Source organism: Colletotrichum aenigma, assembly GCF_013390185.1.
Source record: "Colletotrichum aenigma strain Cg56 chromosome Unknown KSG_Cg56_contig05, whole genome shotgun sequence".
Classification (NCBI taxonomy): Eukaryota; Fungi; Ascomycota; class Sordariomycetes; order Glomerellales; family Glomerellaceae; genus Colletotrichum; species Colletotrichum aenigma.
The window spans coordinates 3,314,055-3,330,090 of NW_023500911.1; the positions used below are offsets into that span (position 1 = coordinate 3,314,055).

At 55.3% G+C, this 16,036-nt stretch overlaps 6 protein-coding genes across 6 annotated transcripts; 2 read left to right on the plus strand and 4 right to left on the minus strand.

Moving 5' to 3' along the window:
- Positions 1 to 1,091: 1,091 nt before the first annotated feature.
- On the minus strand, positions 1,092 to 3,959 carry sec39 (Protein transport protein sec39; the record flags this gene model as incomplete). The annotated part of the gene is made up of 3 exons (XM_037323794.1): positions 1,092 to 2,217; positions 2,266 to 2,422; positions 2,474 to 3,959. The coding sequence occupies 3 exons, from the start codon at positions 3,957 to 3,959 to the stop codon at positions 1,092 to 1,094; spliced, it is 2,769 nt and encodes a 922-aa protein (XP_037177389.1).
- A 408-nt stretch (positions 3,960 to 4,367) lies between these two features.
- CGCA056_v008548 (NADH dehydrogenase [ubiquinone] iron-sulfur protein 5-A) lies at positions 4,368 to 4,795 on the plus strand (the record flags this gene model as incomplete). Its single annotated transcript, XM_037323795.1, has 3 exons — positions 4,368 to 4,383; positions 4,453 to 4,592; positions 4,652 to 4,795. 3 exons carry the CDS (start codon positions 4,368 to 4,370, stop codon positions 4,793 to 4,795), a joined length of 300 nt encoding a protein of 99 aa, XP_037177381.1.
- A 713-nt stretch (positions 4,796 to 5,508) lies between these two features.
- On the plus strand, positions 5,509 to 7,145 carry CGCA056_v008549 (uncharacterized protein; the record flags this gene model as incomplete). Its single annotated transcript, XM_037323796.1, has 2 exons — positions 5,509 to 6,083; positions 6,143 to 7,145. 2 exons carry the CDS (start codon positions 5,509 to 5,511, stop codon positions 7,143 to 7,145), a joined length of 1,578 nt encoding a protein of 525 aa, XP_037177383.1.
- A 254-nt stretch (positions 7,146 to 7,399) lies between these two features.
- oxnad1 (Oxidoreductase NAD-binding domain-containing protein 1) lies at positions 7,400 to 8,391 on the minus strand (the record flags this gene model as incomplete). Its single annotated transcript, XM_037323797.1, has 4 exons — positions 7,400 to 7,448; positions 7,509 to 8,104; positions 8,172 to 8,264; positions 8,329 to 8,391. 4 exons carry the CDS (start codon positions 8,389 to 8,391, stop codon positions 7,400 to 7,402), a joined length of 801 nt encoding a protein of 266 aa, XP_037178591.1.
- Positions 8,392 to 8,963: 572 nt separating this feature from the next.
- Positions 8,964 to 10,529, minus strand: CGCA056_v008551 (Isocitrate dehydrogenase [NAD] subunit 2; the record flags this gene model as incomplete). Its single annotated transcript, XM_037323798.1, has 5 exons — positions 8,964 to 9,755; positions 9,818 to 9,940; positions 10,009 to 10,095; positions 10,260 to 10,316; positions 10,443 to 10,529. 5 exons carry the CDS (start codon positions 10,527 to 10,529, stop codon positions 8,964 to 8,966), a joined length of 1,146 nt encoding a protein of 381 aa, XP_037178590.1.
- Positions 10,530 to 11,124: 595 nt separating this feature from the next.
- Positions 11,125 to 13,866, minus strand: APL4 (AP-1 complex subunit gamma-1; the record flags this gene model as incomplete). The annotated part of the gene is made up of 5 exons (XM_037323799.1): positions 11,125 to 11,211; positions 11,262 to 13,362; positions 13,416 to 13,604; positions 13,670 to 13,793; positions 13,857 to 13,866. The coding sequence occupies 5 exons, from the start codon at positions 13,864 to 13,866 to the stop codon at positions 11,125 to 11,127; spliced, it is 2,511 nt and encodes an 836-aa protein (XP_037178593.1).
- Between the last annotated feature and the right edge of the window lie 2,170 nt (positions 13,867 to 16,036).

Genomic DNA, 16,036 nt, shown 5'->3' on the forward strand with positions numbered 1-16,036 from the left:
CACCTTGTACCATTATCTATCGCATCCCGCTTCGGGGTCGAGTCGAGTTTGAGACGCCCTCGCAAATCCGGCATGGCTCGATGCAAATTCAGCATGATAAGATGTTGACCAGCAATGCAACATGAATGACAACCGCGTCCCTAAAACAACTAAAACGTAACTGTGCCGCCTGAACGCCAACTTTCAGCTTTCCAGTCGTAAATGAAACGCCCTTTTTCGCCATTCGCTCTCTGTCTCGTCTCTTGTCACCATTGCACCTCAGCGACGCCGGGCACAACAAAGTCTTGGCTCCCTCTGCATCATTTCGCGTTGACTGTTACGAAAGCAGGCTGAATTTACATTTGCGGTAGAGAACGCTGGTCAAAGGTATCTACCCCTATTGTAACAGGAGCGAAACTAACTGCATACTTGCCGCCAGCTGTGGCTTCTCCCAACCACGACTTTCCCCCATCTTGACTCCTGTTCAACTTGTGCCGCCATCGCAAGGGCTTCACACTCAGGTCATCCCGTCCAGGACTTGTGGATGCTGCGCTGATCGGAGCATTCTCAAGATGCTCTACGGGTTCCCGAGTGGGCGCTACCGAACCCCCCGTAGATTGGTTCCAAACAATGCCCGAGCAAGGCAGTCCCTACTTCTGCGTCGACTCCAAAAAGGCAAAAGCAGCCAACCTACGTCGGGAGGTTTCGTCGGAATATGCTCGCCAATCGCAGGGGGGGGGAATGCTGGGGTTAGGGATAAGTCAGCTTGACCACAGACATGCCTCGCCAATTCGAATGAAATCCACTCAGGTAAGGGGTCGCAACAGTTTTGACGCCAATCTAGGTTAAACACATGTCAAGTAGTGTAGCATAGTCCCTCTTGTCTATAGAGAGGCACCACAGAGGCTAGAAAAAGTTGATACCAGACAAGAAACACATGACACAGTGCTCTTTCAACCCGCAATTGAATTTGGGTTCAAGTGGCACAAGCTGAGTTACACTTGGGCCAGCCATCATGCTGGAAGTAGGTTTGTCAGTTGTTCCGTGTGGAAGTATATCATTCATCATCAATCGTAGAAAAATTTACATGAAATCGACCCCCCCCCCCCAAATCAGTCGTCTCTGGCCGTGCGGTGGTCGCTGGGTGCCGGTGCACCAATAAGCCAGCCAACACCTGATGTCAGGGTTCCCATGGCTGCATCACGAAGCTGATCTCGCTTCCTCGCCCTGGGGTGGTCGTCGTGCGCCTCTCCGTCACCGCTCGCGATTGATTCGGCTATGCTCGGCGCCTTGCTGCCGCCTACAGACTGCTGCAGAGTCGAGAGTGCAGAAAAATTGCGCGATGCAGCGCGAGCTGTGGCACGAGACAGATCGAACAACGACATGGGCGCATCGTCGCCTGCCTTGGCGGCCGCCGCCGTTGTGGAACGAGACTGATTGCCGTATGGCCTGTGGGACCGGATTGCCGGCCCTGAGTCGAATCCTCCAGGCATGCCGTGCGAGCCAACATCAGCAGCGGAGTCTAACGCGGCTTCGCGGGCGGCTTCCTCTTTGAATGCTGAGTCGAGCTGCTCCTCGCAGCGCCGGAAGGTCTTGAGGATCTCCTGGAGCTGGGAAGGCGGAGCCATGCGAAGCGCAGTAGCCAGGCAGTCGATGCGGTGCTCCAAGTGCCTGATCTCAGCGTTGCCGCTGGCATTACCCAGATGTGTCGGACGGACGGTTCTTGCCGTCCTAATGTACTGGCCTGCTTGCAACGCTGCTCGCCAGGACCAGTCGTCGTCAAGCTGGACTGTGGCATTCGAAACCGAGTTGTCCGCTCGGCCGCTCAGCCGGTTGGCTACATAGGAGTACGCAGTCTCAAAATCGTCTTCCTTCAGGGCGGCCTCGATGCACATGGCCGTGATGCGTTTCTGCGCGGCATCAATGTGTGCTTGCTCGTCGTTCTGAACCTGAGGAATGGCCCCCTTTTTGACTCGGTCTACCAGACCGGCGCGGACCATATTGACGCCCATGTCTGCGAGGTCCTGGATACGTGTATAGCTGTTCGGATTCTGCTCCAGGACTTTGCTGATGATGGAGACCGGGTCGGAGTGCACGCGGAGGACAACGGGGCTGAAAGGCTCACCCTGCCTCAGCACCAGGCGGTAATCACTGAGGGCGTGTGTCGCCTTCAGTAGCGCATCGATCTTTCGCCGCTCTGGCAGGGATTCAGGAATGGTAAGGGGGAAGGAGTTTATGCTGCTACTGTCAGCGGCTATTCCAGGTTGTGGACTGTGTGATACTCACATCTCATCGCATTTCTTGAGCCCACCCCTAGTACGGTTAGGATTGGAGGCATTGTCATATGCGTTGAGAGCTGCCGCAATCACCAGCTCCTGAACGACCTGGGCAGGTAACGGTTTCTCGGCAGGGTCCTCGTACAGCGACCTTGCCAGAGGATATCCTGAACATGTTTAGCAGACAGCCCGGTGTTCCCTTTTCAATCCCAACTTACGTCCACTTGCAAGCAGGGCTTTCAAGATTTCCGTCTCAACAGTTTCGGCTTTGACTCGCGCAAAGAGTCCTACGACTGGCCCATTTGCACTCGATACGCCCCAACATCGGAGCCAGAGCAATTTGTTTCGAGCCTTGATCCAGAAATTCGCGTCATGCTTTGGGGCTTGTGCCGCAACGGCGTGTATTAGCTTCGCGGCTTCGGCATTCTGGTCTCGTTCGTCCTGTATAAACGCCAAATCCCCCGCTCTCTTGACGGTACAGCCCAGCCCGAGTCGTGTTAGTATATATGCACTAACAATAATAGCGTGCAGCAGGTGCGTTGCCTTCTTTGAAGGAGTAGTGAGCGGGTTGTGCGGCTTCAACAGATCGTCCCGCATGAATGCTGTATTTTTGTGGTGTAGGATACCATCCCCTTCCAGATGAGGCACCGCGGACAAGGACTCTGCTGCGGCCTGTAGCGGAAGCGTGTCATCCTCACCAAGAAGATCCATGACTTTTCTCAACATTTGATGGGCGCCCTCAAGTGCTTCGACAGAGGCCTCGGGGACGACGTAGGCGCAGGCCAAGACGGCACGAGCATACCGACGGTCAAGGTACTGTTGCTGCTGCTCGTTGAGCCATATGGCATCACAGTCGCCCAAATCAACATCTACAGCACCTCCCCACTGCTCAACGGCCGCGGCGGCTGCCCTCCAGGAACTCGAACTCAGTGACAGGAGCCACTCCAGAGCTCGCTCCCAACCTGGACTGTGCAGTTCTTCGTCCGTGGATACGCTCAGGGAACTATCCTCAGACTGTTTCCAGCGGGCGTCATTGTGAAGCCACGGAACCAGGAGGCCCCTCAAGTCCCGGCCGATTAGCGCGTGGTCCTCGGATCGCACTCCAGTCTGAGATAGGAGAGCGTCCACGGCAGCGCCGTCAGGTAGCTTCTGAAACTCGGCAAGGGTATAGGGTGTGCTGTCCGCAGGGTAGTATTCGTAATTCCTCCTCAGCAATGGCAGCAATGTCGAGACCATCCACAGACGAATGCCTGGAGCGTATTGCAGAAAAGGACCAAGAAGCTCAGGCAGCTGCGTAAGTAAGCCGGCCTCTTCGTCAACGCGGTGGGCTCTTCGGAGGAGGAAAAGCGTTATCGGGTCGTCCTCTGTATTAAACGGTGCATCTTCCCATGCCAAGGATAGCAACCGAAGCTTGCGAACCTTCTTCGCCGCGTCCTCCTCGGACAGGTTCTCGACAACAGTGTAGTCCATGCTGGCGGCCTCGCGATCCGCAAAATCCCCCGTAGACAGCTCCTCAAGGAAGGAGACATAGTCGCGGGACCTGACCGTCTCGGGAAGGTAGGTTAGGAGTATGCGCAGGACGACATCTTTGCGCAGGACGGCGGCGTGTCGAGAGGTGAGAAAGGCCAAGCTGTCAATATCGGCGTTAATGGCAAGGTGGACAGCCAGCAGCACCAGCTTTGGCGGGTACAGGACACGGCTCATGATGCAGGGTTTCGACCATATCCGTGGAGGAGTATTGGTCGAGAGATTTGGATATCGCGGGGATCTTGTTACGCTGGGTCAAGTTATCGGCGTATCGAGTGTCGAGACGCAGGTAGAGCTCTAAAGTAACAGACATGCACAAGGTCCCTTAGCTTCGTCATAATCAAGTGGGTCTACAGGGATCGAAACGGGGAGAATTAGACGCGCGCTAGCCGAGTGAACCCGCCGCGGCTCCGGAATCACTGTTGGAATCAGGTACCTTCTGATAGGACGAGATTTCCTTGCAGCCGCGGTGGCGGCCTTCTTCGGCTAGACACCACTTCAGAACTTCGACATCGCGATCGAGTCCGCGACCTTCCGACGACCTTGAGCTTCACCCACCATCCAATTGGCGTCTGCAAAATCATAATGGCCTCTGGATACGGTCTTCACGGAGGCATGTGCTCGGTTCCGAAGATTTTGATGCGCTACTGACTCGGGATCATCGTTATAGGCCCGTCGCGGTGCTTTCCCTTCTGGCAGGAGCTCCTCGGCTGCTACGTTGTGAACACCACTGGCGAGGACCATTCCGGCAAGAAGAAGTGTGGTCTGGCACTGGAGGACTACTACGAGTGTCTGCATCACAAGAAGGAGGTAGGTTTCCAGGGACCTGGCGTCGATTGGGCAGCCAAGGGCTCACCATAGTTAAACAGGCTGCGAGAACGAGGGCACTCCAGGCCGCCTACCGAAAGGCCGAGTCAGCCAGCGCACGAGACAATTCCCCGAGTGTCGGTCAAATACGCAATCTGGGACTTATCGGCAAGGAGGATGACACCAAGGCCGTGACGGGGAGTTGAACCAGAAAGGGTGGCTTTGCGACACAGTGAAAGAAATGTATACGGCGCGAACCGGACAGGTGGCAGTTGTACGCAGCAATGAAAAACCACCGATCTTTTCAAGTCATCGGCTTGCGTCGTGACGATAACTAGCGATGTTGGAAACCCGGGTATACGAGTGACAGTAGAATGCCGACGCACCTGGGAATGCTACTGTTCTTGAAACTGACACAACCATCCAAGGACCATCATCGGATACGGTTTAGTGACGACAACAGCGGCGGGCTTCTGGCTCAAATCTGTATAGGACGGATGTCCTTGAGGCAGATAAATGGTTAAAGTACAGAGGGATTCAGTCTGAATCCGTCCGCACATGTTTTGAAATATCGAGGCGCTCGGCAGCGAAGAATTGCTGGGTTTAGTGTAAGGCAGTCATTTGAATTCCCGGGACGAAATAGGGATAGAAACGCCCCGAGTAACGCACGACGAACAAGTTGTCTATTCTTTTTTGGTAGGTGGCGAGCGATGTCTGGGTAGGTGCTGCTTAAGGAGAGCGCGGCCCAGAGGGTCTGCCGACCTAGGTAGGTAGCCAGTAGTACCTGCCAAAGATAGCTTTGACGTTCTCACCTCTTCAATGGTGAGAATCCTGCCAAAACCCAACCCCGCGTCACCACCACCACCTGCGTGCATGGGAACTGACCAGCCTTACTTGGCCGCGTTCCCCGTCAGAGAAGATGCCAACTCTTCGTGGGATTGACGTCTCTGTCGTCCTCAATCCCACCGAGCCTCCTCTACCCGAACTTCCTCACCCAGACGCGTCTTCTGTTAGCCTTCGTGGACTGAAGCTGACCAGCCCAACGTCGTCTCCAACTTCGAGCTTGCACGCCACCCCTGAAAAGTGTCGAGCGCAGAGCACGGTATATATCCCGTCCGCCCCAGGTGCCCAGTTCCACCTCCGCTATGGAATCAACAGACCGCCCGCCGACGCCAGGTACTTATATTTCAGGCTGGTAATGAACGGTCGCCCAGTGGCATCGTGGGGCATCAAGTCACAGACCGGCACCATCGAGATTGTCAGCCACGCCTTGTACGTGCCGGACAATAAATGGACATACCGAGAAAGCGGGATGGTTTACAGGCGGGAAGGCGTCGAGAAGAGATTCTTCCATTTCACGCCTCATTCCGGCAAGGATACGCCTGCCGCCATGGACGGCGGCCTCGTCGAGCTTCAGGTCTTTCGTTCAAAGGGAAGGAAGAGGAGGTCCCCCGAGCTTGCCGATTTCAGAAACCAGGACGCCTACGGAATCACGTAAGTTTCCCCATTTTATTCGGGCAACTCAAGTTCAAGATGTTCATGTTGGGTGGCAGCTCTCCTACGGGTGGTCTCATTGAGACGCCCCAAGACTTGACTTATTATGACTGGCGTCTTGTCGACGCCGTGGACATACCATACGCCACGTTCCGCTTCTTCTACCGTACTTGGTGTCATTTGAAGGAATTGAATCTCGTGCCAGAATCTCTTTGCAATGAGCTCATTGCATCATCGGGATTCACTGAAGAAACCACAGAGGAAACCCCGCCAGACACCCCCAACGTGCCAGCCGAGCCAGCAAGAAGCAGCGAGACAACCAATTTCACCTTTGACCCAGCCGACGGTTCTGTTTTTGGAAGCGGCGTCTCTCAGAGCAGCCACAGGCGGGACCAGAAAGCGTTCAAGCTTCCTACACCACCCAAGCTAATGCCCCCGAAACCCGCTCGACTGGAGCTGCCGCAGCCAAGCAAGCTATCTCGCGATATCAGGAAGGTATCAGATCCTGCGAGACCGTTGCCACCTTTACCAGACATTGAAGTGCCTATCCGCAGACCTTCCCTGGAGTCATCACGAGCTCCCTCCGTCACACCTTCCCTCCAAACATATGCCGATGAGTCGAGCGGGGCCGACGAGATTGAGCTTGGAGTTGCTAGGCGAGTTGTCTTGCCTCAAGCCTCCAATGAACCGGGCGGAACGGAACAGCCGCTGCGCCCGCTCCCCGCACCTCCCACGATACCCCCGTCACCTTCTGACTACGACACAACGCCCCCTTCCTCGGGCGGCTCCAAGGCATTCAAGCACATTGGGCGGCAGGAATACTTGGTCGGAACGACACGTCAGCGAGGTGCTTCGGGGTTCGATGTCGACGCCCCTGGTGAGGGAAGCTCGTTGACCACTGAGAACTTTAGCAACATAAGCATTTCGGAGGGAGAATGGTTCAGGAGTCCATCACCACTGCGCCGCAAACGAGGCAGGGTGAATCTGAATGAACCCAACGCGCCAACGACTCTGCATACGACCTTGTTCTCGCTGGGAGGGGAAAACGATGATTTCATATAGTTGTTGATCACAGAGACGACAAGGCGGTGGCGATGTCACATTTATCATACGATAAGGGGTTCCTGGCGGAACATTAGTCAAAGGCAGCAGGTGATGTGCAACCGGAATTTTCTTGGGAGGTGAAGGTTGCCATGGCCTTGATGTGTAATGAAATTAGGTCATTGGTACGCGGCGGAATTTACTCTAGTCGATCGACTGTGTGGAATTGTTCGTAGCACAACAAAGCGTGCACTCAAAGCAAGCAAACACATGAATCACCACCACTTTTCGCAGAGCACTCGATCGCTTCCGAGGTCCAGCCCACTAGAAGAAGTGAGCTTACGGACGAATTCGTCCGTCATCGATGGCACCCCGCAGACATACACTATTGCCGAGCCGTGATCCTCCTTTGGTCCCAAAGCTGCAGAAATGTCCTCCAGAGTGATTCGCTGGGGCCGAAAGCCGACGTCCATCTCGTTACACGACAGGACGTTCCTGTCAACCGGCTTGTTCAAGCCAGTCAGAAACAGCTGCAGACGGCCGCTGACCTTCCCTCGTCCATAGATGGTGGCCAGGCGTTCCACAAATAAAATCTTCTCAGAGTCGAGGTCATCAGGTGCCTTCACAGAGTATAAGAAGTGGATGTCGTATGGACAATTTTTCTCAGATAAATGGCTTAAAATACTCATCAACGGGTTGATGCCGACGCCGCCGGCCACAAACACAATTCGGCGAACAGATGAGAGATCAACATCGGGCGGGGGCCAGACGAAGGCGCCGCCCACGCGAACCTTGATTAAAGTTCCGATGGATGCCTCCTCCCAAAGCCAGGCGGCCGGTGAGTTTGTTGATCTCTGCACCGCAAGCTCGAGGTATGACGCGGTTGGGAGACTGGCTTTGGAGGGAGGGCTGGTGATGGTGAAGCCGCCAGGTTTGGGGATGTTGGGAACGAAGGTATCAAGCCATTGCCCAGGGAGAAACTGGAGTTGGTTCAGCATGTGCCAAGGATGTGATGCATTTGGCGCTCTGTTGCCGCACGATGCGTACCTTGATGCTTGACTCGTCACTGATCCCTAGGCGAAACAGCCGCGTGTTATCATTAATTTGACCGATTTGATCCAGAGTCACAGAATGGATTTGCTTTGATCGACGTCAGCGCAGGACTTTGGTGGACATAGTAGAGGGAACGGAAATGATCTCTCACTGAATCACGCGGGTCGCTTGCGGTGCGTTCAATGTGCGATTCTTTACTCCGGGTTGCCTCCATTCTAGCGGCTGATCGGAACTCACGAGAGTGAGGGCCTGAAACGACACAAAACAGTCTTGATCGGCCGAGGCCACGCATTTGGTGACGCTGTGGACTCTAGCAGATATTGGAGTTGAGACGCCCTTTGATGGCCCGACGTCGGACACTGGATGACATACGCCGTCGCGCGCGCACACACCCACACACACACCCAGGCCCGTGTGGGCCGCAAAGCCAGGAACCGCCGTAGACAACAAGCTACCGCAACCCCTACCGTTATCTGGCAGGTAGTCGTCGGCCTTGTGCCGTAAAGCCATTTATTCGGCCGGTCGTCGCCTGAAACGGAAGGATTCTCTCCCGAATTTGGCTGCGCCGATTGACTACGTTTCCAGACCGAGCTGTACCTGCACACCTACCCATATGGATCTGGGTCACGACGGGCAACAGAGCGCACCGTCAGCTTCTGTCGGGATTCATCAATTCATTCATTTACGACTATGGCTCTAACGCAAGAAAATATCCGTTGATGTACAGTCTACTACAGGTATCCCGGATCTCTATCAGGAAATGCAGGTATCCACCGATGCAGGTATTTACAGCTTGGAAATGATGGCGCCAGCGAACTCGTCCGTCTTGGCCTTGCCACCCAGGTCACCAGTGAGGGCCTTTCCTTCCGCGAGGGTATCAAAAGCAGCCTTCTCGATTCTGTCGGCGTACTCGCCGAGGCTCATGTGACGCAACATCATCATGGAGGAGAGCAGGAGAGCAGTGGGGTTAGCCAAGCCCTTGCCGGCAATGTCGGGGGCGGAGCCGTGGACAGCCTCGAAGATGGAGCACTCGTCGCCGATGTTGCCGGAGGGGGTGAGGCCGAGACCGCCGATGAGACCGGCGCACATGTCGGACAGAATGTCACCGTACAGGTTGGGCATGACGAGGACCTTGTCGTTGTAGGGGAGAGGGTCGGTGGTCATCTTCAGGCAGGTGTTGTCGAGGAGCTCGGCATCGAACTCGATATCGGGGAAGTCCTTGGCGACCTCGTTACCGGTCTTGAGGAAGAGACCGTCGGACATCTTCATGATGGTGGCCTTGTGAACAACGCGGACCTTCTTGCGACCAATCTCGCGGGCGTGCTGGAAGGCAAAGCGGAGGACGCGCTCGGAGGCCTCGCGGGTGATGAGCTTGATGGACTGGACGACACCATCAACAACGACATGCTCGATACCAGAGTATTCACCCTCGGTGTTCTCGCGGATCAGGACGGTGTCGACGTTGTCGTAGGGGGTCTTGTAGCCGGCGACGGATCGGCAGGGACGCAAGTTGGCGAAGAGGTTGAAGGTGCGGCGGAGAGTCAGGTTGAGGGAGACGTGGCCCTTGCCAATGGGGGTCTGCAGCGAGAAATGGTGAGCAAAACTGGCTGATGATCCTGGCTTGGTAGGCATATACATACGGCGAGGGGACCCTTCAGGGCGATCTTGTTGCGCTTGATGCTCTCAATGGCGGCATCGGGGATGGCAGTCTTGCCATCCTTGAGGATGGGAGTGACATCGACAGGCTCCCAAGTGACGGGGGCCTTTTCTGAATGATCAGTACCAGGTCTACTGCTGAGAAAAGAGGCGCAAGTGCTGTGACCAAACGTACCTTTGCCGCGGCGAAGATGTCCTTGACGGCCTGGGAGATCTCGGGACCGATTCCGTCACCCTCAATCAAGCTGACCGGGTAGTTGCCCTGCGCGACGAAATCAGCATGCTAGTGCCTCAAAAACCTGGAATACTGCGGATTGGGCGTCGCCAATTGAGCTGTCCAACGTGTACAACAAGAGCGACATATTCCTATTGCGCGCAAACCATGTGGGGCATCTGGAACGGGAACGAGCTTGATGGTGTACATACGTTAGAGTCCTTGACGCCGTTGAACTTGGCGACCTTCTCGCTGTAAAATCTGGAGTTCTGCTTCTTTTGTTAGCCAACGCTGTGCTAGCCGTCAGATGGTGATGTTGCGGCTCGACGCTGCGGGTTGTACGTGGAGCTGCTGGAGGGGCCAGATCGGGGGATCGGGGACTATCAACTGCGTACCTGGAACTGGGAAACGGCGGCGGCGCGAGGGGCAGCGCGCAGAACCTGCCGCCTCATGGGCGCAGCGAAAGTACGGGCGGCCAGCATTGTGACGGAGGTATGAGCGGTTCTTTAGAGGGGAGAAGGATACAAGTTACGCCGAAGGAGTAGAGTTGCGACGAGGTGGCTGATCCGGGAAGATTTTGTTATCGGGGGATCGGAATTTCAAAGTCGGGTAAGGTCGGCTACGCTTCGTAAATACGTCGCTTACATAATATGACAATTCCCAGGATTCGCTGCGGGGACTTTCAGTAAAAGGTTGGCAAATTATACAAGCGCGTCAACGGTGCTATTATATAGGACGAGATTATCGTAACCCTGATCGCAACAGAGAGCACGCTTCAGTGGAGGAATGGCCGTTGAAGCCCTGAGTAAGAATTGGTGTTCCCGCCAGGTGCTTTGTACCTTAAATGCTTTGGGACGTCGGACGCCCGTCAGGCTCAGTCCCCGCAAAATGCCCTGAACGTCAAACCCAAACTACCTACAAACCATCTCAATAGGTATGCTTTCGAGGCACCAGTACTAAGAACGCTGCTCGACTTTTATCGTTGCAGATTCATCTATTTTGATCACGCTTGCCTTGCCATATTAAATACACAAGCCCAAGTCATCAATGCTCATTTGATCTTGGTGGGCCGCCGCCTCAAGATGGTTCGGTCCAGTTCACCTGGTCCATCACTTCTCCGGCTGATGGGTGCGCATAGCCAATCCTCAAGCGTAAACGCAATGGCTACATACAGTTAGCTTTGTCTGTATCAATCGGCCACGAACTTGACTTACTCCCTTGGCCCCAGAGACAATCATTTTCTGGGTGGCCTCAGCACCCGGGCCGACCTCCGTACTGGAGATGCTCATGAGCTGCAGCTTCTGCGTCTTAGGAACGGCTGCTTGCAGTCCCACGTTTGACAAAGGACCAGCACCCGAGTTTCGGAACCGCGCAATGGCCTGGACAAGACCCTCGGCATTGCGCTGAACCTGGAAGCTGACGTTGAGCCCATTGTTGTCGTAGACTGGTAGACCTGCCGGTGCCTGCGGAGCAGCTTGCGGCTGGGGTGGAGGGGTTGCGGCAGCCATTGAGGACATCAGGTCCATATTTGAGCCGCCGCCTACGACGGGGGCAGGGGAGGCCGCTGGCTGAGCAGGGCCTGGAGAGAAAAGGTCCATTATCGACGCAACATTGGATTGTTGCGGCTGGGGAGAGGCGGAAGTAGGAGGTGACGATGTGCCGCCCAAAATGTCGGCAAGCAGATCGGTGTTGGAGGCACCGCCAGGAGCAGGTGTAGTTGTGAGAGGAGTGTCCATGAGATCGAATAGGAGATCCTGCTCAGTGGGCTTGACAACGCGGGATCTCCTGTTCGCAGCCTTTGCAGACTTTTTGGTCGTTGCGGGGCCCAGCACGCGCGACTCCTCCTTGATCTGAGGAGGCGGCATCTTCTCCAAGACGCCGTTGCGGATCTGGTCATACGAAAAGAGGTTGCTGTACTCCACGGCTCTTTGCTGCACCTCAACGTCCAAACTCGTTTGATGAATCTCCAACAGCTGGCGAACTCTTGCGATCTGCGTCGAGTCGGACAGTCTCGTTGTGAGCTTGATGAGGGCCGTGACGATATACTCGGTCGATACCTGGGTGGCGTAGTTGCTGTTCAAGATGGTCGAGAAGAGATCAATGATTTCATGCTCCTTCACCTCCTGCACGAGCTCCTCCTCCTCATACTGACCTCCTCTCAGCAGAGCGTCCCCGTACTCGCCAATGCACCATGCTCCGGCTTGCGTCAAACTCTCTTGGGTGATGTCCTTTTTCAGATTCGTGTAGAGCTTCTGAACCGCGTACGTCTGCAGTTCGGGCGCGGTGGCGACTAATCGGATGAAGGAGGACATGATGGGCTCCTTGACGTAGTTACCGGCGAGAGTGAGTACCCGAAGCATAGTATCGACGTGCCAGCGCTTGTTGGGTGCAAACTTATCCGCAGCGATGCCTATTTGACTGGTCATTGTGGGCTTAAACTCGTTGTCGGCGACCTCGAGGAAGGCGAGCAGCTCCCGGATAAGAACCCGGACGTTGCTCTCGTTAATAAGGGTGAAGCTTAGTTCTAAAGCGCGCCTCCTGATGCTGATATCGGGGTCTCTCAAACACTCGAGAATCGTGTTGCGATGCCTCTGGACGGCATTCGGCTCGATGGCCACGACCTTGATGAGAGTATTGAGAGCGACGTAGCGGATGTTGTTATCGCGGTTGGACAAGAACTTGCCCAGGATGTTGACTCCAAGGACGCGCAAACCAGAGTCGGCCTCGATGTCCAGAATCGTGAGCACAGCCTCGTACAGGATAGAATTTCCCACATTCTTTGACGAGTCCGTGTTCGTCGCAACCTGGGCCAGAATATCGTTGATTTGCTCGGTGACCTGCGCGTCTCCCATAGCCAGCACCCTCAGCAGGCGCAGAATCTTGACTTGGACGAAGGGGTCGGTGATGCCCGTAACGTCGTGTTCGGGGGCATAACCAGATGTTGCCAACCCCTTCAGAGTCCTGACAAGGCCCGGAACGAAGGACTTGAACTTTTCGACAATCCCTTCCTCCCCACCTTCTTCCTCGTCGGCCTCGCACAAGCTGGTGACCAGAGTCAGACCGCAAAGCAAGACACCATGATTCCGGTCGGACAGGAGCTGGTGGGCCTTGTCGACGAAGTGCTCCTGGAGGTCGGGGACCTTCCGGCATATACGCATGGCGCAAAGGGCGGCTTTCCTCCGAATATAGGGGTTCGACGTGTTAATACAAGCCTCGACTTCGGCGAATAGATCTCTGGACATTTCGATAGATGCAATGTTGCCGAGGGTGCAGAGGGCCAGGCCGACGACATATTGGTTCGAGTGGGAGAGGTCACTGCAGCGTGTTAGTTCACGACTGTATAGCCACCAAAGGCATCACATCCATACTTTTTGAGCGAGTTTGTGACCAGTGTCAACACCTCCTGATTCTCGTCAAGTAGCAAACTGGTTGCCAAATGACCCAGGCGCTTATCTGCGAATCGCGGAGAGGCCAGCAGCTTCAGACACTCAATCTGACCGAAATGAGTTCGCTCGCCGAGGGTGAAGAGGTAGAGGAGCTTGGCGACATTGTTCCTTCTGTTACTCGACAGTCAGCCACGGTCCCGATACCTTGGGTTGGGCGCCTCGGAGCGGATGCGCACCTCACGCTGTGATCGCCACTCTCTTCCCTGAAACTTGCTCGAATAGAAGCGCTTTCCTTCTGGATGACAGCTCGTTCGTCGGCAATAGTCTTGGCGGCTCTAACGTTGCGGATGAATTGCTTCACTGTGGTATAATGCATGTCAGCTCCAGACCAGCGGCATAGAGGGGCAGGGGCTACTCTCGTACAGGAACTCATGTCGGGCAACAAGGGGCGGCCCGTGTAGGGCCTGGAACAGGCTGATCGTGCCTACGGGTGAAATGGACGAGGATGCAGGCTCGTCGGGAGCTCTCGTTTCGCGAGTCACCAGCGTCGAGATGTTGGAATGGTCGAGTTGCAGCAGACTTTCGATTGTTGACGAATAGACCAGATTGGCATGCCCAGGATGTCAGGTCCGGGCGGGCTCGACGGTGCACGTATCGGTGCTGGTGCAGGTACAGCAGGTCTCCAGCCTGCCACTGGCAGGTCCCAGCGTCACGTCAGTGGAGCCGATGTTAGAGTGCGGCCCTATATGTCAGGCGCAAATTATTCCCGTAGCGGGTCGGTAAGCTTCAGGGGTTTTAGGGGCACTGTCGCGGGCCTTTCAGCAGGCACCTTAGCCGCCAATGTCCATTCGAGTCGGCCACGGTGTGGTCCAGTAGCTCCCGTCGTCGCTTGTTTCTTTCTTCTCAGCTGCCTTACCTAGGTATGAGGGTCAAATCGAGGCAGTGCCTGCAGCCCTGCCAAGTCAGATCGGTCTGCCGCGTCAGGCACATGTGATTAGCTCTGTTGAAGAGGTTTTGGGCTTGATCTCACGCCTGTGATTCCCTTGCCCGACCATTGTTTGAGTACTTTGACATCCCGAGACGATCGACAACTACTTCTCAACACCTGACATGCAACAATTTCACATACTGCTTGGTCCGCATGGTGCTACTTTACTTTTGCATTCGTCGTCCTAGAGGAAACCCCTTCTAAGTGCAACCCCGGTCTCATCGAAATACGTCTTGTGTCTCTGTCTGTGGGGTGTGTATATTCGTTATAAAAGCATCATGAGAGCAGGAACGGGACAGGCAAGCGTGCTGGTAATGAGACGTAATCATAGAGTCCTCCATCCGTCCGAATGTCAAACTCGTCCTTCCGCTGGGTCTTTGAGCAAGGAAACTTGCGCCGTCGAAAAGGGATGCATTACTTTCCCCCCAACCAAACCAGACCCGAAGGCCTACCCACGTCTTTCCTCGCAAGAAACAAAACGTCACGTCGCCAGTGTTCTAGGCCTGGCGCCGCTGCTCGAACAACCTGACGCCTTACTTCTGCATCATCAGCTGGACGAACTCGTTGTCTACACCGCCTGTTAGTGCCCATGACGCATACCAATCAATCGACACTCACAGTCAATGCGTCCATCGCCGTCCTGATCGGCCTCGCGAATCATCTCGTCAACCTCGTCGTCGGTAAGCTTCTCACCAATGGAGGTCATGACGTGACGCAACTCGGCGGCGGAGATGAAGCCGTTGTTGTCGCGGTCAAAGACCTATTCAGAGTCAACATCGATCGCAGCGGAAAAGCACCGTCGTAGCCAACCTTGAAAGCCTCGCGAATCTCCTCTTCGGAGTCGGTATCCTTCATCTTGCGGGCCATCATAGTCAGGAACTCTGGAGGACAGTCAGCGGGCCTGTATTGTGTGACGCAGGATTCCGCATGTCCACCTACCGGGAAAGTCGATGGTGCCGTTGTTGTCGGCGTCGACCTCGTTGATCATGTCCTGGAGCTCCGACTCGGAGGGGTTCTGGCCGAGAGAGCGCATGACGGTGCCCAGCTCCTTTGTAGTGATTTGGCCTGTCCAACTCTTTAGCTCGATTCTACATGCCTCGACGGCGGCATCGAATGCCGCTGGTGTATCGACGGTCGCGAACGGCGTTCTCAGGAGCGCATCGAAGGGGAGCAAAAGGGGTGAGGCACTGACCATCGCCATCCTTGTCCTTGTGTGGGTTAGCAAAGGCCACGATTGTCGCCAGGAGCAAGAGATGGCAGCGAGATGAAGAAAGGGACTCACAAAGAGGGAGAAGGCCTCCTTGAACTCGGAGACTTGCTCTTCGGTGAGGGAGTCAGCCTGAATTAAGAGACGGCGTTAGCATGGGCGGCGGCGATGAGTGTCAACAATCAACAATCAACAGCCCCTCAGCCGCGGGGTTGGCTCCTGATGTCGATGCGGGACAGGGCGCAAAGTTGGAAAGCGACATTACTGACCATGACGAATAGAGACTATGAATTGCGGAAAGGATATTTGGGAGTCTGATGTGTCCGAATGTTATGGGGGCTGAGTTGCTGAAGCCGGAGGATATTCGCAAGAGTTGTTCTTAGGTCCTGGCCGGGTTGGATGCTACTG